We start from the raw sequence: 24800 nt of genomic DNA on the forward strand, positions 1-24800 counted from the left end.
GTAAGACTGGGTTTGTTGCAGCCCACATTAAAACAACTCCTCAATATATACAACCTTACTTTTAAGTGAAAATTTTAAGTGAAAATAATTTCTTAACCCCAACATTTGGGACACTTTTATAAACATCCTCTACAGGAGCCAGGAGACTCTCCCTTGAGATAAGGCCTGTCTGTTCTGTGCCACTGAAGAGGTCAATAGAGTTACAGGAAGTTCTAGTCCTACACTAGTTAATTTCTGTGGGAATGTTTGAGTTTAACACTGCGTTAAGCAGCACTGCTTTGTCTACTTGATTCATCAATATTCAGCAGGGCAGTTCAAAGCAGAGACTACATAGCTGACCTGGGTTCACTTAGCAGCTGAGTAAGCTGGGGCAAGTTACTTATTGAGCATCAGTTTTCCTGCCTGTATAATGGGATCAACAGCATCAGAGTTTTTATAAACTTATCAAATGAGACAATGCAGTTGTGTGGCATAATGCCTGGTGCACAGTAGGTTAACGATGTTATTATTGCTGTTATTTTTTGCATTTCAAGAATATTACTTAATTTCTCTCTGGAAAATACAATTTTGACAGGGTGTTAACCACCCAACCCTGAAGAAATGATGGGTATGACTGACCCAGTAATTCCAGGAAGGAAATATACCTTAAAATAAATAAATTAAGTAAGTAAATAAATTCTTTTCCAACATTAGTTAATGAAAAGACCAGGACAAGGGCTCCAAGCTTAATGAAATCACATTGGAGTCCATTTCAGAGGTCCAAGAAGCCTGATCCCATTTTTCTCAAGTTCTGTTGGTCCCTGCCTTCAGGAACACAGAGCCCGAGACTTACTCTTCTTCTTTGACTGTCCTGGAGCTGGAGACGACTGGGTAACTGAAGTACTTGGCTGGTCTTCCTCCTCTTTTGTCTCAGTTTTTATTTCAGTGCCTCTCTCTTCTGTTTCTGTAGGTTCCACTTTACAGTCTTCTGCTTTAGTCTAAAAGGCAAGGTAGGTATTTTAGTATTCCAAAGACATGCAACTGGAAGCAGTAAAGATCACTGACTGACTTACGTCGTCTCCCCCAGCCGCCCCCATGAGTATCTCAAGACCCTTTTTTCAAATGGAAATCAATGAAATGAGATTTAATTATCAGAATACGTTCCTGTAACATGTTTAATTGGGTTTCTAGACTGAGTTCCTTACCAAATCACAGTAATTGCCCTACTCTCACCTCTGGAATATCCTCTGGCTGAGTATCTGCTGGTTCTGGCTGATCCACTTCCATTTTAGCCTCCATTTTCACTTCCTGTGAAGGCTGCTTCTCAGGAATGGCCTGAGAATTCACTTCTGTGCTACTAGTAGATGGAGGGTTTGACACCTGCCCCTCAATGCTTACAGCTGGCTGGGAAAGCTGGGCAGAGAGGGGGGACGACACAAAAAATTTGCCAATTATACAACCAGAATTTAAGCTACACAATAGGATGGCATGGTTAACCCCCTATTTCTAGGCTGGTATCATTACATCCTTTTATAGAGCTTTCACTTACTGCCTATTTCATCCCCTTGTAATAAAGCATGCTTTATTTTATTTTAAACCCTCACTCGAGGATATGCTTAGAGAGAGGAGGGGAGAAAGAGAAACATCAATGTGAGAGAGAAACATGGGTTGGGTGCCTTGCGTACGTTCCCTAGCTGGGGATCAAAACCATAACCCAAGTATGTGTCCTGACTGGGAGTTGCACCAGCAACCCTTTGGTACATGGGATGACGCTCAACCAAGTCACTCTGGCCAGCGTAAATTATGCTTTAGAACAGGAGATTTAGGACTTAAAAATACTGGTTGACCGGTTGCACATAAAAGAGCCATCAACTGACTTTTGATTCTCATTCTGTGTGTGAGGGGTGAAGGTTTCAGAGGTGACTGCCTAGAGGAGCTCACATTTATAGAGAAATGGAAAGAAAAGAAAAAAGGATGACTGCCTATCTTGTTTTGTTTTTAACACTTCTCATTAGGACATTTCAAATGTACAGAAAAGCAGAATATAATGAACCCTCATACTGCATGGCTGTTTGGAATAATCACATTCTAAAGGGTAAATGTCCATTCTCTAACGTCTTCCAATAAGAAACCTCATAATGAGAGATTAGTATTTTCAGGAACTACTCTACGTAGAATAAAATCAAGTTTCCTTTTGCACTCTGCCCTCTCTTGCCCATCAAAGGCCAGGATGAACCAGTCAGTAATGAACAGTTGTTTTATAAAGTAGACTTTTAGCTCAATATTGACAGAGAACGAAAACAGTATCAGTGATTAAGTAGAAGGTTCTAAGCCTTCACCCATCGAGTTCTGTTAGTAAGGATGCAACTATTACATGTGAATTTAGATGTCTACTCTATATAAAACGAGCCTCTCACAAGGAAGCTACAAGCTGTTCCAAGCCCATACTTTTCTCATCTTAGATCATAATTTTCTAACCTTGGCTAGGACCACAAACACTCATAAATTCATGATTTTGTTTTGTTCATTTGCCCTCATATACTACAGCTCAGACTATTTGAAAAAGATTCTTTAAAATTCATGTGAGTATACTAAATGTACTTGTCTTTCCCCTCATGGTCCCCTTATATGCCTTAAAGCCTCAGAATACAACGTGAAACAGCATGGTCAACATCAGACCTAAACAAAATCTCTGAACTCCATCTATGCTAGGTACTACAACAGTAAAAAAGAAAAGTAAAAAGGGTAGGGAAAGTAAGAAAGAAAGAAAAGGAAGTCGAATCTAGTCTAGCTGGGCAGACAAGAGATGAAACAAGAGACAAGAGAATTAACACAACACAGAAGTACTTTAACACCACAGTACAGTTGAAACAATTCCACCCAAACCCAAGTCTGCTTACTGGAGTGGCAGGCTGTGGAGGCAGCAGTGGTGCCGTCGGGGTGGGAACAGACGCCGACGTACTCTGCTGTGAGAGAGGCTGCTGCTGCAGCTGGTCAGCTGAAGCAGCAGCAGGAAGTGAAGGCTGTAGTTGGGGAGGAAGTTGCGTTGGTGGAGGTGTAGGTGTCTGCCTTGGAGGTGGATGTAGAGCCTGGGACTGTGGCCCAGGTGGCATTGCTGGAGGTGTAGGAACAGGGGCTGGAATTGCTGTTGCTGGTGGCTGCTGAGCCCCTATGCTTGGGGGAGTGTGGTGAGGGGTGGGAGTACGACTAGGTACAGGAGAGGGTGAATTCTGATGCAGAGCTGGTTGAGGAAGAGGGGGACAGTGAATGTGGCTCCCCTGAGACCCTGGAGGCATTATAGGAGAGTTCACAGGGCAGGAAGAACTGGACATTTGTGCCTGTTAAAATGAGAAACATAAGATGGAAATTAAGAAGAGAATTAAAGCAATATTTACATAGGCAGGCTATATGCATTTAAGGACACAAACTGATTAAACAAAAATGGCAATGAATGCCTCCATTTAAAAATGTGATAAAACTTGTTATTGGGGGCATATATCTTTGTATAATATAGTACAATTAAGTAAACGTCAAAAAATTCAGCTGAATGGCCTCAGTCTCTATAGGGGCATGGAACAGGTGTGTACACATATACAGTGGATTTTGGCCTTCCTATGCTCTCTTCAGCTAGAGTTCCTCCTTCTGCACAGTTGTAACAAGATTTCATTTTAATGTGTTCATTACTTTAAAAAATGGTTAATACTATCAATTTAATTTCTTTCCTGGTTTATAACAATTAACACGGCTATGCCACAGAGTACTCACTTCACTGTTCAGAATACCACATGTCTATACTGTTTATTTTTCAATCCTCACCGAGGACATTTGTCCATTCATCTTTTTAGAGAGTGTGGAAGAGAGAGGGAAAGACAGAAATATCAATGTGAGAGGAACACATCGATTGGTTGCCTCCTGCATGTGCCCTGTCCAGGCCCCGACTGGGGAGGAACCTGCAGCCGAGGTACATGCCCTTGACCAGAATTGAACCCAGGGCCCTTGGGTCCGCAGGATAATGCTCTATCCACGGAGTCAAACCTGCTAGGGCTATACTGTTCTTAATAAAAAAATTTAAAAAATCATCTACTCTTACCCACTATTGCTGCCACCCTTCCCTGTATAAAACCTAGACCAGAGGTTCAGGTTCAAGAATCACAAAACCAAGAAAATCCATTTGTCAGACATACTTGAGACACTGGTGCTTGACCTCCAGGCGGAGCCAAAGGCATATTCGTTACATTCATTCCCTGTGTTGAGAACGGAGTCTGGGGAAGGTACTGGCTCTGGCTGGAAGGCTGCTGCATTCGAGGCCCATAGCCCATAGGCTGCAAACAAAAACACAGCACCAAATTGCTTCATTACAGTTATTCTACTAGAGCAGCTGGAATCACCAACCTGGCCCTGCTATGGGGAGGGTGGGGTAGGGCAAGAAAGGAAGAAAGTGGTGCAACAGTTGTATTCATGCCAAGATAATGGAGGAAAGTCTCAGTTTACCTAAGCCTACTTTAGAGAAATTACAAGAGGTGACAAACGAATTCTCTGATACACAAATGCACCTAGAACTCTGATAGAGGTAATTGTTTCTTCACAAACTCTGCTTAAGGAAGAAGGATGAATAACAATTTCAGGAGACATTTGCTCTTTGCTTATGTCAGTGATATTGTAATAGAGTAAATAGTAAGACTCCATAATGGGTACAAAGAAGTAAAATATTACAAGTTGTGCTGAACAAGGTGTAGCATTCATGGTCCCCAATGAATTGTTACATTTCATTTATAAAATTATCTCAAACAAATACAGGCCTTTAATGAAGAATTATGGAGTACCAAAAGCCCCAAAATGCCATAATCTAAGAACGGTATGTACATATTAAAATGAAGATTAATAAGGCTCCTCATTAAATATGGAAAACATTATGCTACACAATGCTAGAGAGGCTCAGGAATTAGAGGCACTAGCTAATGCAAAGACAAGGTAAGGGTTGGGGCCAACCAAAGGTTGATAATAGGTTTAGAGTTTGCAATAGGAGCAATGAGATGTTAAGAGTCCTTTTCCTCCAGTCTCTAAGAACAGGCAACTGCCCCTCCATTGCAAAAGACAGTTACCTTCCTAGGGAAGACAGGCATTACAGAAAAGAGGTGATTATGTAAAAGTGTATAAGCTACCAAACACTGAGATTCCAGCAAAAGGTGACTGGCCATTCTTATAAGCTTTCCAATACTATGACTATGAACAGTAGTTGGAAGCAAATCTTTCCTATAGTATTTTATATAGATTACAATCAAGAGAGTTCTTAACATATATATTGACTCCCAGGATATAGATATCTATATATCTATATCTATCTGTATCTATCTAGATATATAGATATAGATACACATACACACACACACACACACACTTTAGAAACCTGGTTCTTCCATTTAAAGCTTTCAAGCCATTATATAAGTTCTGACACAGAGCATTGTAATTTACAGATGTACCATAATTTGACCTAACAAATCCCCCAATGCACATTCAGGATATGGTTTTATTTCAAAAGAGAGTATATAATGTAACATCTTTCACACAAATTTTCTTCAAAGTATATCCTTTTAGTATCTCAGTAATTATTTCTGTAGGATAAATTCTGAAAAAACAATTTATAGATAAAGAGAAAGGTGAGCCGAAACCGGTTTCGCTCAGTGGATAGAGCGTCGGCCTACTGACTGAAAGGTCCCGGGTTCAATTCCGGTCAAGGGCATGTACCTTGGTTGCGGGCATACCCCCAGTGGGAGATGTGTAGGAGGCAGCTGATCGATGTTTCTCTCTCATCGATGTTTCTAACTCTCTCTCTCCCTTCCTCTCTGTAAAAAATCAATAAAATATATTTTAAAAAAAAAGAGAAAGGTGAAAATTAATTTTAGTGTTCACTGCCTATTTATTCTCATTTCTGAAACACATACTCATTTAATAATGTCAATATTAGGGCCATAGAATAAAATAGAATTACACAAGAATCACTTATAGTCAGCTGTTTAAGCAAGTGTCAGAATTTTTATATAAAAAGTAGAAACAAAGAAAAAAAGGATTTTAAAATTGTCGGGTAAAGGTCAAAAGAGATGACCCAAACAGGCCAAACTTACTGGGTTGAGTGTTCCAGGCTGAGCTAACTGTCCATGGTGCTGAAGAGGAGAGGTTTGCCGGGGCCCAATAGGGGGTTGGGGCATATTCATCTGGCCAAATTGATTCAAACCTGTAAGTGTAAAATATTAGATCTGAACACTTTCATGGGATCAAAGAATAAAAGACAGGTCTTATTTCTGATTCTACATCATTTTATAAGGACAAATAAATGAACCTGTTTTCAACTGTGAATGAATCTGTGTAATTCACAATAGCAACAGAGGGGCATTGTTATCATCAATTCCATATTGGCCCATTGTTTTTAAATGGATGTTTGACCACTTTAATGTCTTTTGCCTCTCAACCTGCCAGCCAACCTGCTCTTCACCCCTCCCTTCCTCCCTGGGCTCCAAACACCAAAAGGTTTTCAGATTTCTCAGGCAAGCAATTATGATATCTACTACTGGCCTGGGGCAAGAATCGAGGTGCAAGTATAATCTCGTAGTAAACCAGGGACTCTGATAGAGGTCACAAAAAATGCATGGTTTTCTTCCATAACTTACCAGGTTGAGGAGTTATCCGAGGCATCATCTGGTTTGGCACACTGCCACGGATCATAGATGGATCAGGTAAAGGGCCGTCTAGAGTGGAATAGAGAAATGGTTAGAAAAGCATCTTTCAGCTAGGTTTCTTTCCCTTTAAAAGAAAAAAACACAAAACCCACATAATATTTTTAGTTATATTTTAAAGAATTTGGTCTGAATCACACAACAAAAATTATGACTCAAACAGGAACTAGAAGAAAATGTTAGTTCTGAAATATTTTTAAAATGCCTCCAAAAGGTTTTAGTACATTCCTTTGTGAACTATGGTGCTTTCAGTATGGACAGGAAGATCTTAAAGAAAAAATGCTATTTATAGCACTTAATATGCTATAAATATGCAGCAGAATACCTCCAGAGACAAGGGCCACAGATTTTGCCCAGTAACAAAATTGGATTGTGTACCCCAATGTTTTTTTTTAAATGCTGTGAATATTGGCTTTAAATAAAATACTTATTATACAGCATTACATATTATGCATCTCTTAAAATAAATACAAAAAATAGATATAATCAAAATATCCTATATAACAAAAGGCTAGTATGCAAATCAACCGAACAGCAGAATGACCGGTAGCTATGACGCACACTGACCATCAGGGGGCAGACACTCAATGCAGAAGCTGCCCCCTGGTGGTCAGTGCATTCCCACAGGGGGAGCGCCGCTCAGCCAGCTCTGAGCTGGGCTCATGGCTGGCGAGTGCAGTGGCGGTGGTGGGAGCCTCTCCTCCCTCCGTGGCAGTGCTAAGGATGTCCAATGTCCAACTGACGACTTAGGACATCCCCCAAGGGATCCCAGATTGCAACAGGGCACAGGCCAGGCTGAGGGACCTGCCCCCAAGTGCAAGAATTTCGTGCACCGGGCCTCTAGTGAATATATAAGGTTCTAACATTTTCTTGGATTATGTGCACATCCTCTGGTGCAACATTCCCAACCCATTTCACACCATAGTGCACAGAGAAAATAATATTTCTATAGCCCTGGGGGGAAGGCAGAATGCTTGGAGTGAACCAGTTCTATCCCGTACACCCCCGACCCAGTGTTGTGTGCTCAAGCCTTCGGAACACTTGTGGCACACTGTGCTGTAAAGACAAACCCACCACATCAGACAACTCTCAAATTTTACTGTCACTTTTGTTCATTTAATAAAATGATCCCACAACTATGTGGCTTATTGCAACTCAAGTTACTAAATTCATAAGGACTTATCACTAATATTGCTCCTAATAAAACAATAATATAGTCAAATTGAAAACCGAAGAATGCTGAACACTGTCATATAATTTTATCTGCAACTGTGCACGACTTGCAAAATTAATGTGTAACCTGTGTTCACTATATAAATATTTAGAGAACATAGCAAAAAGAGATAAACCTCTATTAATAGTTTTAATCTTCCACATTATGTATTCACATACACTTTATATAAAAAAAAAAAGTTTTCACTTAATATAAGAGGAACTTTTTCTCCTGTCAATAATATGCATGGGTACGCCAAGCTAAATGCTGGGGCACTTTTAGGATATTTCTGATGTTTCCACAGTATAGATTATGCTACTGTGACTTCTGTGCAATTATACCATTACTAGAGGCCCAATGCATGAAATTCAAACAAGGGCCTTGGCCCCGGCCCCCGCCCACCGTGGCCACAACCGGGGGCCTCTGCCCTAGCCCCCCACCCCTTTGTCTGGAAGGAAGGATGATTGGAAGGACATCCGGTCTAATTAGCATATTAACTTTTTATTATTATAGATTGGTTGGAATTAAATTCCTAGAAATGGAGCAATTAGATTTCAGAGAATGAACCATTTAAATCTTATCAACAGTACATATTTTAAGTTATGTTGTCACTAACGCCCATTTTAACCTTTAGAGATCCAAAAAGGTATGTACTGATTTTACTTATTCTTTAATTTCCGTTTCCTACTTTTCTTCACAAATGTTTCTTCAATTAGTATCTTTTTTTTTTTTTTTAAATATGTTTTATTGATTTTTTACAGAGAGGAAGGAAGAGAGATAGAGAGTTAGAAACATCGATGAGAGAGAAACATCGATCAGCTGCCTCCTGCACATCTCCCACTGGGGATGTGCCCGCAACCTAGGTACATGCCCTTGACCGGAATCGAACCTGGGACCTTTCAGTCCGCAGGCCGACGCTCTATCCACTGAGCCAAACCGGTTTCGGCAATTAGTATCTTCACTATTGAAAATACTTTCCTTACCCTAGCTCAGTGGTCAGCAAACTGGCCCCTTGAGTGTGGCTCTTCCAGAAAATATCATGTGAGGGTGCGCACGTACAGTGCGATTGAAACTTCGTGGCCCATACCACGGGGCCAAAGAGCTGCATGTGGCTTGTGAGCCGCGGTTTACTGAACACTGCCCTAGCTGGTTTGGCTCAGTGGATAGAGTGTCAGCCTGTGGACTAAAGGGTCCCAGGTTCGATTCCAGTCGGGGCACATGTTGGGGTTGCGGGCTCGATCCCCCTTAGTAGGGGGCTTGCAGGAGGCAGCCAATCAATGATTCTCTCTCATCATTGATGTTTCTCTCTATCTTACTCTCCCTTCCTCTCTGAAATCAACGGAAGGAAAGGAGGGAAGGAGGGTAGGGAGGGAGGGAAGAAGGAAGTAAAAATTTTCCTTGAGCCCTAGCCAGGTTTGGCCCAGTGGATATAGCATCGGCCTGTGGACCAAAAGGTCCCAGGTTCGAGTCCAGTCAAGGAATCAGTTGCAAGCTCCTCTCTGGCTCGTGCAGGAGGCAACCAATCGATGTGTTTTTCTCACATCAATATTTCTCTCTGATGAAATGCTGAAAGGTATCCTTTAAGACGAGGAAGAAGAAGAAAAAGGTAAAGATACAAATTATGAACAACAAATACACATCTATCAACAAGTGAATCTAAAAATCAAGTGAATAAATAATCTGATGAACAGAATAAACTGGTGATTATAATAGAATCAGGGGCATAGAAAGGGAGTGGACTAACTATTCTTGGGGGGTGGAAAGGGTGGGGGGGATGCGGGAAGAGACTGGACAAAAATCGTGCACCTATGGATGAGGACAATGGGGGGGGGGGAGGGCAGAGGGTGGGGTGGGAACCGGGTGGAGGGGAGCTATGGGGGGGAAAAAAGAGAAACAACTGTAATAATCTGAACAATAAAGATTTAATTATTTAAAAAAAAATATTTCTGCCGGAACCGGTTTGGCTCAGTGGATAGAGCGTCGGCCTGCGGACTGAAAGGTCCCAGGTTCGATTCCGGTCGAGGGCATGTACCTGGGTTGCAGGCACATCCCCAGTAGGAGATGTGCAGGAGGCAGCTGATCGATGTTTCTCTCTCATCGATGTTTCTAACTCTCTCTCTCTCTCTCCCTTCCTCTCTGTAAAAAATCAATAAAATATATTTTTAAAAAAATTTCTGTCTTTCCCTCTCTCTTCTGCTTTCTCTTAGACTTTGAACATATTGTGTCAACATAAATAACATGTGTGTGTTTAGGATGTATGAAAACTGGTGGGGCCTTTGAACCTGCTCAGTCTACATTTATTGGTTGCCTACCATGTGCAAGTTAGTGAAAACCTGTGGGCTATTATTTCCTAAGTGTCACTATTAAAGAAGAGTATCTGGGGCTCTCAAATGATACCAGATTATCAGGACATGTTAAGTACAATGCTCAGAAATCTTAAATGTGCTGCTCAGCTACTGTTTTTAACCAGAGGATAAATTTTCTTTGCATAGGCAAAAAATGCAAAGAAAACTAGAATAGCTGCATAAGCTAATGCAAATTAATCACTTTGGTGAGAAATCATTTATTACCAAATTTTCTCCAAATCAAATATAACAAAAAGCACTTACTAGAAGTCATTCCTGGTTGTGGTTGCCCCATGTTAGGCCCTGGATTCATGGAAACTGGCACCATGCCTGCAGCATTTGGTAGCATGTTTTGTTTCTGTAGTCTAGTCCTTCGTTTTTCTTCTAGTTCTTTCTGGATTTTATAGATCTTCTCAGCTAGCAGGTGGTAGTATTCCGCCTTTTTAAATTTTGGCAATAAAATGGAGATGAGGAAAAAAGAAGTACCATTTAGTAACAGAAAAAATGAACTAAGAAGAGATTTTAGCTTCACTTAAAGTAGGCAGAAACCAAAAGTGGGAAGAACCTAATCTACTTTCTTGGATCATTCCAAACATGAGCTCATTTTGGAATGATCATGTGAAAAGCAGCTTCACTATGAATCTATAAAGTAAGTATGACTTCTCAAAGTCGGTTTACAAAGTATGTGCTGGCAATTTACAGCACATGCAAAGACTATGCTACATATTTTAAGAAGTGCCAATTTAGAGAAGAAAGTTCAAATGATTCAGAGAAACTGCAATACTACTTGACTAAGCAGCTGATTCACCATATTCTAGTGAAAATAGCACAGAGCTGGAAACAGCTCAACCACTTTCTAAGTTGACAGAAGGACAACCCAGATAAAGTGCCACATGAGTGGACTGTATTAATAAGAGGAAAAATGTAAAAGTCTTGGTGATGTACACTTTAAGAAAATTACTTTGTTATCTTGACTATGCACAGTGAGAATAAGACAGGACAGCTAAAGGTATCTTCTGAAGTACATATTACAAAGAGGAATAAATTAAGCAACCAGAACAGGGCCATTTCTGACATTATATAGAAAAAAATAGGTGCTCACTCGATTATTTGCAGATTCATACATGTCCCCTTCCACTTTCCGGGCGTATGCAACTAGGTTTTCCATCCGTCTGTCTTTTAAAGCAGCAGGATCCGGAGTAGGAAATATGGCTTGAACACTAAGAATAGAGAATCCTAACACTGTTATATCACAAAGGCTTTTTGAACTCATCATAGAAATATACTAGTACAGTACTTTAAATTTTTTCATTTTTGTACAATGTACACATTGAATTAAATTTAAAAGTGAGGGGTGAGCCTGGTGGGTGTGGCTCAGTGGGTGAGCATTGATCTATGAATTAGGAGGTCGTGGTTTGATTCCCTGTCAGGCACGTGCTGGGCTCGATCCGTGTGGGGGTGCAGGAGGCAGCCAAACAATGATTCTCTCTCATTACTGATGTTTCTCTCTCTCCCCCTTCCTCTCTGAAACCAATAAAACATTTAAAAATAAATAAAGGGAAGATGTGGAATGTGCTCTAATATAAAATACTGACCAAGATGAAATTGTCCTTTTGTGGTAAACAAAAGGTTTTCCTGATCTGAATAAAGAAATGACTCCATAAAAATACTCTCTGGCCCCTCTCTATGACTATAATTTGTAACAAACAATTATACTGTACAATTTGCATAAAGGAAGTGAGGAAACCTGACCTTTGGTACAGTATCAATTAGCAATAGCCTTCAGATCCTTCTACTTTCCTAAATTTATTCAGCTTAGTAAATAAAACCTAATCATCACTATGAAATCTTAAAATATAAAAAACTTGAAGTGGAGGGGGCAGAAATGCATCATAATTCTGCTAAAAGTCTCTTACTCTCTGGTCATTTCCTACAAAATACTTGGCACTAGTATTCCTAAAAATTGACCAATGTGATTTCAAGCCACTAATTTTATCATTTGGCTATGTCATGTTCAGTTTAATAGTACTTGAAGAGCCAGAAGAGGAAGAAATAAGTGGAAATTTAGACGAATACTTGAGTTAGTAAAAAAAATAACATCAAGTCATATGATCAACCCCAAATAATTATCTCTGTTCATTAAATAAAAATGTGGATGGAATGAACGAAATCCCTCTATTAAGTGAAGAAAAGAGACAAAGACTTTTCTCCAAAAATAAAAATGCTGTGTGCTGAAGTGTAAGTTCTGTAATCAGAGAGGTCCAGGCTCTATCTTTTTGATTCTGGGTGTATCTTTTTGATTCTGGGTGCATTACATTTTCCCACTCTATCTGCCTTTCCCCTCTATTCTGACAAGTACTCTTAAAATAAGACAGTGTTTGTGAGGCAGAGTGCCTGAAATATATAAACTTTTCAACAAATAGTGTGAACTATTCCACAAATTATTGATATATATGTATATCAATACACACACACACACACACACACACACACACACACTATTGGAGGATTAGAAAAACATCCTACCAGATTTAACTTGTCAACAAAATAAAAGCTTTACCAGGGATAACAAAAAATTGTTGCCACATTCTAATGAGCTGAGACCTAGTTTTTCTTTTTAAATTATGAATTTTGTAAAAGGAGTAACAATAAAGTGAATAATTTTTAATTAATATATTACTGTCACTAGGTAGAATAAAGTTGAGATACTAACAAAGACGATGAAAAACTTGAGAAGCACAAACTAAGAAGCAAGAAAGCCACAGGAGCAGAAGTATATTAGCAACAACAGCCAGGCTAGAGAAAAATCAATAATATTTCCTCTTGTGGTTAAGTGCCTGGCAGATTAGAAGCATACTGACATGGTAACTCTTTATGAATAAGACATGCCTACAATCTTACAGTTTGTGAACAAGATGATTTCGAAGATCCTGAGTAATATCTTCATGCCATTGTTTCCGAATTCCAGTACTAGATGGCTGAGCTGCTGTTGGCATAGGACCCAAGGAGGCCACACTGGCATTTTCACTCATCATTGGGCTTTAAAAAGGAGAAATAATTTCAGTGAAGAGGATAGGAGCGAGATCTCATTTAAGTAGAGTGGAAAGTGATGGGTCTAATACACTGTGACAGGTCTATCTATTACATAAAGAAGTCAGGGTGGGGTGGGGTGGGGTTGGATGGTATGGGGAGACAGTGTAAATGTGTTTGTGCTTCTGTGAGGGAAAGTGTTAACCCACAACATTTCATTGTGTGAAGGGGAGGAAGACACCTAACTCTTGTATTGTAATACTATGCTGGCATTTTGACACAGATTATCCTAGGGAATTCGTTGGACAATGGACTAATTCTTAACAATGGGATAGAGCAAATTCATTTTTTAAGTAGCTGCACAGACTTGCAACTTCCTACAGGAAGTATATGGGAAGTTGTAGGTTACCCCAAATAATTAATACGACTTCAAATATGTTATAGGAAGCCTAAAAGTATGGTCTCAAATACCGTATTTGTCTTTTATACATTAAGAATATCTTCATATCAAAGAAACTAAGAAAACTGTAAGAAATTCTAACATGTTTAGAAAACAACACAGACCACATCCAAAATAAAACTTACTTTTGAGAATTTATGGCTGAATGCAACATCGAGTCAGAAAGAAGATTTGATGTTTGAACGCCTACACCTCCATTTACTCCCATAGGACTAGCATCTAGGTTAAAACAAAAAAAAGATGTAATACTTTAATACCAGTAACAACAACAACAGCAGCAGCAAAACACCAAAAAAGAAGGAAAAGTTATAAAAGTGTTGAAGAAATTATCACAAGAAATTTTTATCCTGACTGTGATCTCCTGGTTCATAGGTCGACGGTCAACCACTGAGCCACACCAGCTGGGCACTAAAAAATCTTTACAGAATAAGTGAATTCAATAGGAACTAGAAGATTGAGAATGTGATTGTGGAAGTTTTACAGTAAAAATCTCTAATTTGGGGCTCCAGAGGGGATTCCTTCTTCCCCTCCCTGATACAGAATCTTGATAACCTGACATATAATAAAGATTCTGTAGTTTTGTTTATTTAATCACTTACATGCCCATCCAGACTAGAAATGTTACAAAGTAAAGAACATGTCCCTATGGTATGTTTTTTCAGCACAAAGCACATCTGAATGAATGTTGCTTATTCAATTATCCAAATGCTCTTGTCAATCATAGGTACCTAAAATTTTTAACTCTGAGAATATTCCAGCATTACAGCCAGTTCTGCCACAGAGACACACTTGTAATATCAAGTTGTTATGGTGAATATAGCTTCCCCATGGAAGCATCAGTATAAATGTTTACTTTGGTGTTTCATCCTCCCCAGTACTACACACCTCAGATAAAGATGCTATGACACAGACCCATAAACATAAATACTTTCTCTAAAAATCCAACAGCTTGGAAGCATAAAATAGAGATATCTACTAAATAAATGAGATACAAACTTTTATTTATTTATTTTTATAATATATTTTATTGATTTCAGAGAGGAAGGGAAAGGGAGAGAGAGATAGAAACATCAATGACGAGACTCATTGATTGGCTGCCTCCCGCACGCTCCCTACTGGGAATCGAGCCTGCAACCTGGGCATGTGCCCTTGACTGGAATCGAACCCAGGACCCTTTAGTCCGCAGGCTGACATTCTATCCACTGAGCCAAACTAGCTAGGGCAAGATACAAAACTTTTAGAAGAGGGTGCAAAACTCGGGAAGTTTTTGATGGTAATAGTTCCAGAATTTCCATAAAGTAGATGAAAATTAGTTCATACCAAATGGAGTAATTAAAACATAAACTGTACATTACATGACATTAGTGAACAAATGTTGGTCCAAATTAAAATTTAGGAGAAAATGTACTCAGAAAGAAGTCACCAAAATACTGCTTTGTACCTTAAACCTGCAAAGATTATTAAGAACCCAGAATATATATTATTTTTTAAATATTTTTATTGATTTTAGAAAGAGAGGAAGGAAGAGGGAGACAGAGTAACATCTATCAGCTGCCTCACACTGGGGATCAAGCCCACAACCTGGGCATGTGCTCTGACCAGGAACTGAACCATAACCTCCTGGTTCATAGTTCGACTGTATTTGGGCAATAAAAATATATTTAAAAAAATAAAGTAAAATAACAACAAAAGACAAAGAAACAAAAAAAACCTGGAAATCCAAATATCCATCTGTTAGAGATTGTTTTATACAACGAAGCACTATGCAACCACTAAAAAGGACATACTGTGTACAAAAAGTGAAAGATGGCAACTTTGTGTTAAATAAATTATCTTATAGAATAACACATGGGATTCTATTCTAGAAATTAAAGGTACACATGCATAAAAGGATTTAGAAGGATATAAACCAGTAGCAGTTGCCTCTGGTATGTGGATTACAAGGCAACTATAATCTTTAAAAAAAAAATTACTTCAAAAATTAAACGTGACAAAAAAATTGAGAGTGGGAGAAACAGGTACATACACATAGAGTAAATAATCTAAGGAGTTAATCCTATATATTACATGGCATTTACAGACACATCACATTTTTCACTAGGAGGACACAAACTTACTCATGTTGCTCATGGGCCGCATGCCTTGGGGAGACTGCCCCGACTGCTGATTCTGCTGGTTCTTTGCTTGTACCTGGGTCTGTGTCGGCATTTGATTTACTTGATAGGGTAGTCCAAGGGCTGCATAGGCTCTTTCTATAGAGCTGGGGTCAATCTGACTAACAGTACTTAGGCTGGGTGTAGACTGTTGACCCACACCTAGAGAACTAGAATTTCCAAGTCCAACTGGTGTTCCAGTCAGAATTGCTATAGAAAGAAAAAGAATTACAATATTAAAGATGGTTTTTTTTAAAAAAGGACTAACATGTTTAAATGAATTTTTAAAACCATAAAATTATTGTTTTGTGAAACATCTCAGTACATGCATCTTTCCCCCATTATTTCTTTTTTTTTTAATATATATTTTATTGATTTTTTACAGAGAGGAAGGGAGAGAGATAGAGAGCCAGAAACATCGATGAGAGAGAAACATCGACCAGCTGCCTCCTGCACATCTCCCACTGGAGATGTGCCCGCAACCCAGGTACATGCCCGTGACCGGAATCGAACCTGGGACCTTTCAGTCCGCAGGCCGACGCTCTATCCACTGAGCCAAACCGGTTTCGGCACCCCCATTATTTCCCTGGAAAAAATTTCTAGATGGAGAACTGACTAGTCAAAGGAGTTCATTGGCATGAAAAGGCTTTTGATCCAAAATACCCAAAATCCTTCCTGAAAGCTGTATTAATGTCCCAGCAACAGTGTAGGAAGCCCTCAGAGCCATACAAACGCCAACACTAGGGAGGATTGCTTCTGCCGATGTGATGGGAGAGATGGTACTTCATTTCTTACTTTACAGTGAACTTTTTGGTATTTCCTCCCGCTAGTGAATTGTCTGTTTCCTAGTCTAAATTTTCTACTGGGCTATTTATGATTTCTTCATTAATTTATGAAGTTCAGTTTCTTTTACACATGCTCTATATGTATCTCCGAATTTGTCTTTCAATCCTAAATGCTTAATGTTTTGTTTCTAGAGTGGAGATGTGGTAGCTGTACTTCTATCTGTCTACTCTTGACTTGCCTTTTCTCTATGAAAAGCGTATCATTGCTTCAGGTTTCTAAAAATAATTTCCATTTTTTCACTCTTTTTAAATAATTTCAAATTATCTAAATATTTAGATCATAGATATAGAGGAATGATTTGCCCGATGTGAAAGCATTAATCTTTTACATTTTCATGAATTTAAAAATGGAACATAAATTCACTCATCATTTTTGTTTCAATGTTTTTATTGATTTTTAGAGAGAAGGGCGAGAGATAGACAGAAACATCGATGAGAGACAAACATCATCGATCAGCTGCCTCCTGCACGTCCCCTTTTGGGGAATGAGCCTCAACCCAGGCATGGCCCTGATTGGTAATCAAAGGGTGACCTCTTGGTTCCTGGGTCAATGCTAACTACTGAGCCTCACCACACCGGCCAGACCAGCCATCATTTTTCATAAAAAATGACTAAGTTTCTGGATCTTATTTTAGGTAATAAACAGTTCAATTCTAACTTTATTAATATGAAGTTAATGAAAACTGAAAACAACTAGGCAGCTAAAGGAACTTCACATAATCAAATATTCTAAATCCCACCAAATTGTATGAAGAAAGTCTAGGAATACTTTTGGTATAAAAGATTTAATTGCTTTCTATCTCTCTCCCCCTCTCCCTTCCTCTCTGAAATCAATAAAGAAATATATTTTTTAAAAAATAAAAGATTTAATTGCTTACACTGCTGATTTCTCTTATCCCCCGCATTTTTCAGGGGGAGGCACACAGGACAGTCATGCCTCGTACAGTTCTTCCAGTGGGAGATGATTTGTCGAGAAGATGCACAGTGGGCCACTAAAAAAAAAAAGAAAAGTAACTTTTTTTCAAGTGCAGGTTACATCTTTACATTAGTATCAGCTAACTTATTGACTACTTAACAAGTGCCACAGATGTTATTCACTGATTTCCTCTTTATAACAGTCCTACAGGGTAGCTATTAGTACTCACATTTCATAGTTAAGAAAGCAGGCAAAAAGTGGGTAATGTGCACAAAGTCAGAGAGCACCCAAAATGGGATTCAATCTCAAGCAGTCTGGCTCCACAGCCCATATTAAAAAACACACTTTTTTTTAATCCTCACTCAAGGATATGTTTTTTTGAAAAATTGATTTTTAGAGAGAAGGGAAAGGGGTGGGAGGGAGGGAGAAATATCGGTGAGTTGCCTCCATTGTGCACCCTGACAGGGGAAGGAACCCACAACCTAGGCATGTGCCCTGACCAGGAATCAAACTTGCAACCTTTTGGTGTAGGGCAGTCGCTCGGCAAGGGCCAGGCCCCATATTTTTCACCACCAAGCTGTTCAGTGTACTTTATTCTATAAAAGTAGATTTCTAATGATTCCACAAATATATAAATTGTATTATGTCAGTTAGCAAACCCTCAATATTTTAGGTATACTATGCTGGGCAAATCAAAGTATCAACACAAAAAAGAAGTCCTTTAAAATTTTCTTCTCCTACCATATCCCTAGATACTCACTTACAAAATGATACTGTATTTTAGAATATCCTACTACATAGAGGAAGACATCAGTAAAGGAGCCTCAGAACAGTTGACCATTATTTTCTCTCTCCTCTCTGATACAAATATTAACTGCTGAGCACACAAACCCTTTGAGAACACTCACCTTGGCAGGACTTGCCTGACTGGCAATGTGTCATATGGTTTAGGACGTTCTTCATTGTGCGACAGTGGGGAAGATTGCACTGCCTCACCTCCCCGTTAGCCTGCTCCCGGCGCTGGCACTTGTGAGCGTGCAAAAGGAGAACTAGCTGCTGCTGGATGAGTTTGCGCTTCTCCGGATCAGCCGTGTGGGCTCCAGAACCCATCCCTTGGGGTACTGGAGTCACAAGGCCTGGCTGCTGGACCTGAGGGGCCTGCTGTTGGCCCTAAGGGAGAAAACCATAAAGATACACTTAGTGTTCGGTGTTACAATGTGCTATCTCTTTAATAAATACAAACCTGGACATTTTCAATTAAAACCTTTAAGGACAGTCTACTATAAGCCAGACTCCATTTTTTGATACAGGAGATTCCAAAATAAACGGTCCTACCATTGAGAAGTTCAACTTAGTAAGAAAACAAAATACTGTATTACCAAATGACATAATCAAAGAATGTATAACATAGAGGGAAAGAAAGAGAAGGACATGGTAAACTCCAGGGGAACAGGGAAAAGCAAGGCATCTATAGTGAAGAGCATGTCCAAGTAAGGTTTTGAAGAACAAAGGAGCCCTAACCGGTTTGGCTCAGTGGATCGAGCATTGGCCTGCGGACTCAAGGGTCCCAGGTTCGAGTTCGGTCAAGGGCATGTACCTTGGTTGTGGGCACATCCCCAGTGGGGGGTGTGCAGGAGGCAGCTGATTGATGTTTCTCCCTCATCGATGTTTCTAACTCTCTATCCCTCCCCCTTCCTCTCTGTAAAAAAATCAATAAAATATATTAAAAAAAAAAAAAAAGAACAAAGGAGGTTCTTGAGAAGCATTTAGGCGTCTGAAAAATTAGCTTTTAAATATTCTGGAAGAAATTGGTGTTTTTTTTTTCTCCCCAATAAAAAGGTAAACATTTCTGGGGACAGAGATGCCACATTTTAGTCATCCTTTTATCGTCACTGCCTCACTTCCTAGAGTATCAAATATAGGCGGCATTCAATAAATATAGGACACAAAGCAAAAAGTTAAAAAAAGCTGAGTGAGAAAAAGTATTCCTATAGGACAATTTTTTTCCAAAAAGTGAATGTGGACAACTTGACACAGTTACAACTAGAAACAGCTTTACTTCAGAAAAAGAGCAGTGTTAAAGTGTTAGAAATTTTTCTCATAAAAAAAAAAAAAAATCAATGTTTAAAACAACACATAACTTTAAGAGGGATGTTCCTTTTGTGTAGTAGTATTAATTTAATTTAATTTTATTTTTTGTGTAGTAGTATTAGATTCAAATCAACAGATATGTTCATTAGGAGTTGGAATCCTTTGCCAGAGATCCTTCCCAGGGAGAATGGTTCCGCTTTCCTATCCTACAGACATGCTCACAAGAGAAGCTTATAGCAAACCTCCAAAACTTTCACTAGAGCAACCCTACTTACTCCTATTTGGACCTGCACCCTTACTGTTCACAAGTGACAAAATACCATGAGAAGGAGGGTACAAGTCTCCTCAATCACAGGGGTCAGCGATTGTAGTGTGTATCATAGAAGGGATGAAAGTTTAACATAATTCTTTTGTTAAAATGCCAATTTGAAGACAAATTTGTAAATAGATTGCTACCCACCATGTTGGGCATTCCTCCACCAGGAACTGCTTTTTTGTCCATTGCAAATGGAGATAAACTATTTGGCAGTACAGGCTTTGTCTGAATTTGGAGACCAAGGCCACTGGTTCCAATCTGTTGTCCAGAATTCTGAGTGTACGGTGAACCATAAGGATTAGGGTTGTTCATCATTCCCATCTAAGAACAAGAAACATAAACAAATTAAATCTTATTCCCCATCCTATATAGTAAAAACCCAGCGACAGAATGGCAGAACGACCAGAATGACTGGTTGACCAGTCGCTATGACACGCACTGACCACCAGGGGCAGACGCTCAATGCAGGAGCTGCCCTCTGGTGGTCAGTGTGCTACCACAGTGGGAGCGCTGCTCGACTAACAGGGATGAGCGGTTCGCAGGCCACGCAGCGCAGCCACCACTGCCAGCGGCTGCAGAGCTAACCCTGGAGGCTGGTTCATGGCCACCATGGGACTGAGGCCTACTCCATTGCCTCTCAGTTCTATTGTCCCTGGGTCTGGCCCCAACCAGGTCCCCTGGAAAAGTGAGTGCTCCGGTTCCACGGAACCACTCAGAGGGTGGGTCCATAGCTGCTCGGCTCACCGGGATGAGCGGCGCTCCCACAGTGGACCAATCCCCACAGGCCATGCCCCCCACCAGTTTACGAATCCCGTGCACTGGGCCTCTAGTATTAATAGAACATTAATAGACCCTTTTATTTGTCACTTCCTAAATAACAAAGAAAAATGTAAAGGACACCCTCTACATATATGAACACATTGTAGAAGTATGCTCAAGAAAATAATGATTAAGATTTAAGGTCCTAAGGTACAGTAAATTTACAGGGCTATCTTCTGTAAATATTTGAGATAAATGCACTTTAGAAAAACTTATAAACATTTTTTTGCCGAAACCGGTTTGGCTCAGTGGATAGAGCGTCGGCCTGCGGACTGAAGGGTCCCAGGTTCGATTCCGGTCAGGGGCATGTACCTGGGTTGCGGGCACATCCCCGGTGGGGGATGTGCAGGAGGCAGCTGATGGATGTTTCTCTCTCATCGATGTTTCTGACTCTCTATCTCTCTCCCTTCCTCTCTGTAAAAAATCAATAAAATATATTAAAAAAAAAAAAGAGTAAATGATTTGTATTTAAAAAAAAACCAAAAAAACAAAAAACTTATAAACATTTTTATTTAGCTATACCTGCTAAGCAAGGTTTATCATTCATCTCCACTTTTAATGCATTAGTAACTTGCCTAATCCCTAAATATATTAAGAGTTTAATATGTCAAAGCATTTGAATGTTTATTCCAGGCATTTTGTTTATATAAGGTAGAAAAGTGATAGATCGGGGGATATGTCCTTTTTTATTTAGGAACATGATGGCAGAGCGATTTAAACTTTTTGAATCCGAATCCTTTATACAAAGCATGTAAACTTCAGAGTCCACACCATTTCTTGCTCTCTTAAACCTAGCTTCTTTATTCATTAAATTACCTACTTGGTACTTAAAAGTAATTTGATTTTCTTTGCAACCTTTATGTACTTTAAAAAGTAGTTGTCTCCCCTCACCCCTCGCCACCCCCTCCCCAGGTCCTGTGTTTATGTAAGTCCATCTGGAGCCATCATACTGTATAATAATTACTTGAAACAGAGTATTAATTATTCAAAGAGCCAAATGTTTTGGTGATAACAATGCAAGCAACTTACAATTCTATTCGTCCACATAAATTCCCACCATAAGCCAATCATTGCCTACTAGAAACATACAGCAAGCACTCAGTAGAAACTAAAGACACTACAGCTACTTCCCAATTAAAAGGAGTCATACCAGATTTTTATTCTCTTCAGTCAGATCCAAGTCTATCAAAGGGTCCTTCAAATTCTACCTCTACACCACTACGCCCAAATCCTTCCCATATATCCATGCCCGCTGTCACTGTCTTATTCAAACCCCTCATCGCAACCTATGGAGGCTGTGTCTAGCAGGTTTTCTTGCCTTCTGTCCTCACTTACTCAATTCGCAAGGGGGAAAAAATCATGGTATACCAGAGCCTTCATGGTGTGCACGAGGCCTGACTATTCCTCCATGGTATCCTATAACTTGCAAATCTGAGGGCATCATGCTTCTTAAATCTCCAGTATTTGCCTTAAGCTTTTCCTTTTCCCTAAAACTAGGCAGTGGCATATCTTCCTTTCCTATTTAACTCCTGAATTCTAACCTATAAAAGAAATAAAATAGTCAAGTTCACAAAGAGGCGGTCCAATTTCCACTTTTTTGGTTGCTTACTCAGTTGGTACAACTATCACTAGGAAGCAGCTACATATTCTACTCATCCAAAAGTTACCATCTATGTGAAGCATCTGCTTATTGTCCTAAACAGCTAAAGAGCACTCTTTCTATCTTGATACAAATGTTCATGACTTTATTTATAATACAATACAGGTGACAAAATAACTTGTTAAAATGTATGCCTCTATTCCCAGAACATACACAAAAGGGAAAGAACCTTATTTTATCTTTATAGCACCACCACCATAACCTGATTGACAACAGAGCTTGTTAACTCAGGAAATCAAATTATGAAAGGCATAAAATAAATGGCATAAACCTCTGTAAATAAAATTCAGTTTTAAAAATCATATGCAATATCTATACTCTGCAAATTTATAAGAATATGACATATTTATCAGTTCAAAGGTTTGCCTTTAATGGAAAGGCAAAATAATAAAGAAAAAAACTTAAGTACATTCATATTTTCCAGATGAGATTGGAGCCTAGGAGTTAAGTAACTTGCATAGTGCTCTAATGATGAAAGGGAAGTGGCATGGTTTGGGTGAAAGCATAAAAGAATGGGGCGGGGGGAAGGAGGGGGAAAGAGGGGTAAGAGATCAACCAAAGGACTTGCATGTAAGCATAACCAATGGACACTGACAGTAGGGAAGTGAGGGCCTGTGCTAAGGGATGGGAGCAGGCTGGGAGAGGTCAATGGGGGTAAAAAGGAAACACATGTAATACTTTCAATAATAAAGAATTAAAAAAAAAAAAGAATGGGGCCGTCTAATGGAAAAGCATCCAAAGTAAAAAACTTGCTGATTTGGTCTCCAATAATTGGAATTTCCTAAGTGTATCTGGCCAGTAAGATTAAAAGGACAATCAGATACAGAAATATGCTTCAATGCAAGTTTAGGTTCCTTTTGGTATAGTTTCAAATGTGGCTGCAAGTGCTGCTGCTGCTACATATGCTTTTAAAGTACTAATATTTATACTAATACTAGAGACCTGGTGCATGGATTCCCTAGGCCTGGCCTGCGCCCTCTCACAATCCAGGACACCCCCCCCTCCCCACCCCCCCACCGCCTTGGATGTAGCAGTGAACTAAGCAGCCAGGGAGGAGCCGGAGTCGGGCCGCACCGCTTGCTCACCCTGGCCTGCTGCGCCTGCCATGAGCCTGGCTTCTGGATGAGCGGCGCTCCGCCCCCTCTGGGGAGCGCACTGACCACCAGGAAGCAGCTCCTGTGTTGAGTGCCTGCCCCCTGGTGGTCAGTGTGCATCATAGCGACTGGTTGACTGGTCGTTCTGTCGTAATGGTCACTTAGGCTTTTATATATAGATAGACAGTTCCAATAATATGCACACCTACACCCGGGGGAGTTATATTTCGCTTAATTGTGTTTGCTATTAGCATGGAAATTTGTGCTAGACGTAAAATGAAAGCCATTCTATCACAGAACCTGCATGACAGGCCATAAAACACCAACAGATAATAAGTTATGCTTTTAAGTGCCCATTATTTACATAAATAAAATGCAGAGGATTTATAAGCTGCCTTAATGTCTCTTGTTAGTAAGCATAATGTCTGTCTTTATTCAAATACTACATCCCAGCAGAATCTGGTCCTTCATATTTGTTCACATAGTCACCGTCTTGCCTGCCTATACTAACAGAGTTTCAATTAGTTCCTTGAATTGCTTGTTTCCTCAATCACAATGCATTACCTAGAAACTCCAAGTTTACTCTCTAGCAGTCTGGTCTCAAATATACTGAGTCAGTTGATAGTATTCATTCCCCACACTTCTGGTCACTCAGACCAACAGACTCAGGCTTTAGTTTTACAGTCTCCTTTAGAGTTCCTCAGCCCGTTAGAAAGTAACCCCAGACCCAACTACTCCCTCACCAAATATAATTGGAAGGGAATATACTGTATTTAATTTCTGCTACACTGTAATGATGTGATCTTGTTCCCTTCTCTATAGTGAACATGATCAAGATGACCAACTACCCATCACCTACCTAGACCACAACAATACAGATAACCACCTAAACTGAAAAGGCAAATGACCAGGAAATCACAAACAGTTCTAGGAAGCTAAAACAGAAAGGACATGCAGGGGATTATTTTTTCTTTCTTTTTTAAAAAATATATTTTATAGATTTTTTTTTTTACAGAGAGGGAGGGAGAGGGATAGACAGTTAGAAACATCGATGAGAGAGGAACATCGATCAGCTGCCTCCTGCACACTCCCTACTGGGTATGTGCCCGCAACCAAGGTACCATGTCCTTGGCCGGAATCGAACCTGG

At 39.7% G+C, this 24800-nt stretch overlaps 1 protein-coding gene across 4 annotated transcripts in view; it reads right to left on the reverse strand.

Annotated features, from left to right (window-relative positions):
• Positions 1-24800, reverse strand: part of EP300 (E1A binding protein p300) — a 70128-nt gene that overhangs the window by 23462 nt on the left and 21866 nt on the right. For 2 of the 4 annotated variants that reach the window (XM_023762271.1, XM_006098534.3), the window contains exons 3-16: positions 20224-20400; positions 18581-18842; positions 17635-17748; positions 15876-16121; positions 13884-13977; positions 13170-13307; positions 11371-11488; positions 10533-10707; positions 6645-6722; positions 6102-6211; positions 4164-4301; positions 2880-3317; positions 1213-1392; positions 833-977 (exon numbers count right to left, since the gene is read on the reverse strand). In XM_023762271.1, coding sequence (XP_023618039.1) covers positions 833-977; positions 1213-1392; positions 2880-3317; positions 4164-4301; positions 6102-6211; positions 6645-6722; positions 10533-10707; positions 11371-11488; positions 13170-13307; positions 13884-13977; positions 15876-16121; positions 17635-17748; positions 18581-18842; positions 20224-20400 — 2413 coding nt within the window. The remainder of the gene's footprint in view (positions 1-832; positions 978-1212; positions 1393-2879; positions 3318-4163; positions 4302-6101; positions 6212-6644; positions 6723-10532; positions 10708-11370; positions 11489-13169; positions 13308-13883; positions 13978-15875; positions 16122-17634; positions 17749-18580; positions 18843-20223; positions 20401-24800) is intronic. The other 2 variants (XM_023762272.1, XM_023762273.1) reach the window with 2 other exon arrangements.

This window comes from Myotis lucifugus, unplaced genomic scaffold, assembly GCF_000147115.1.
Source record: "Myotis lucifugus unplaced genomic scaffold, Myoluc2.0 scaffold_239, whole genome shotgun sequence".
NCBI classification, from domain to species: domain Eukaryota; kingdom Metazoa; phylum Chordata; class Mammalia; order Chiroptera; family Vespertilionidae; genus Myotis; species Myotis lucifugus.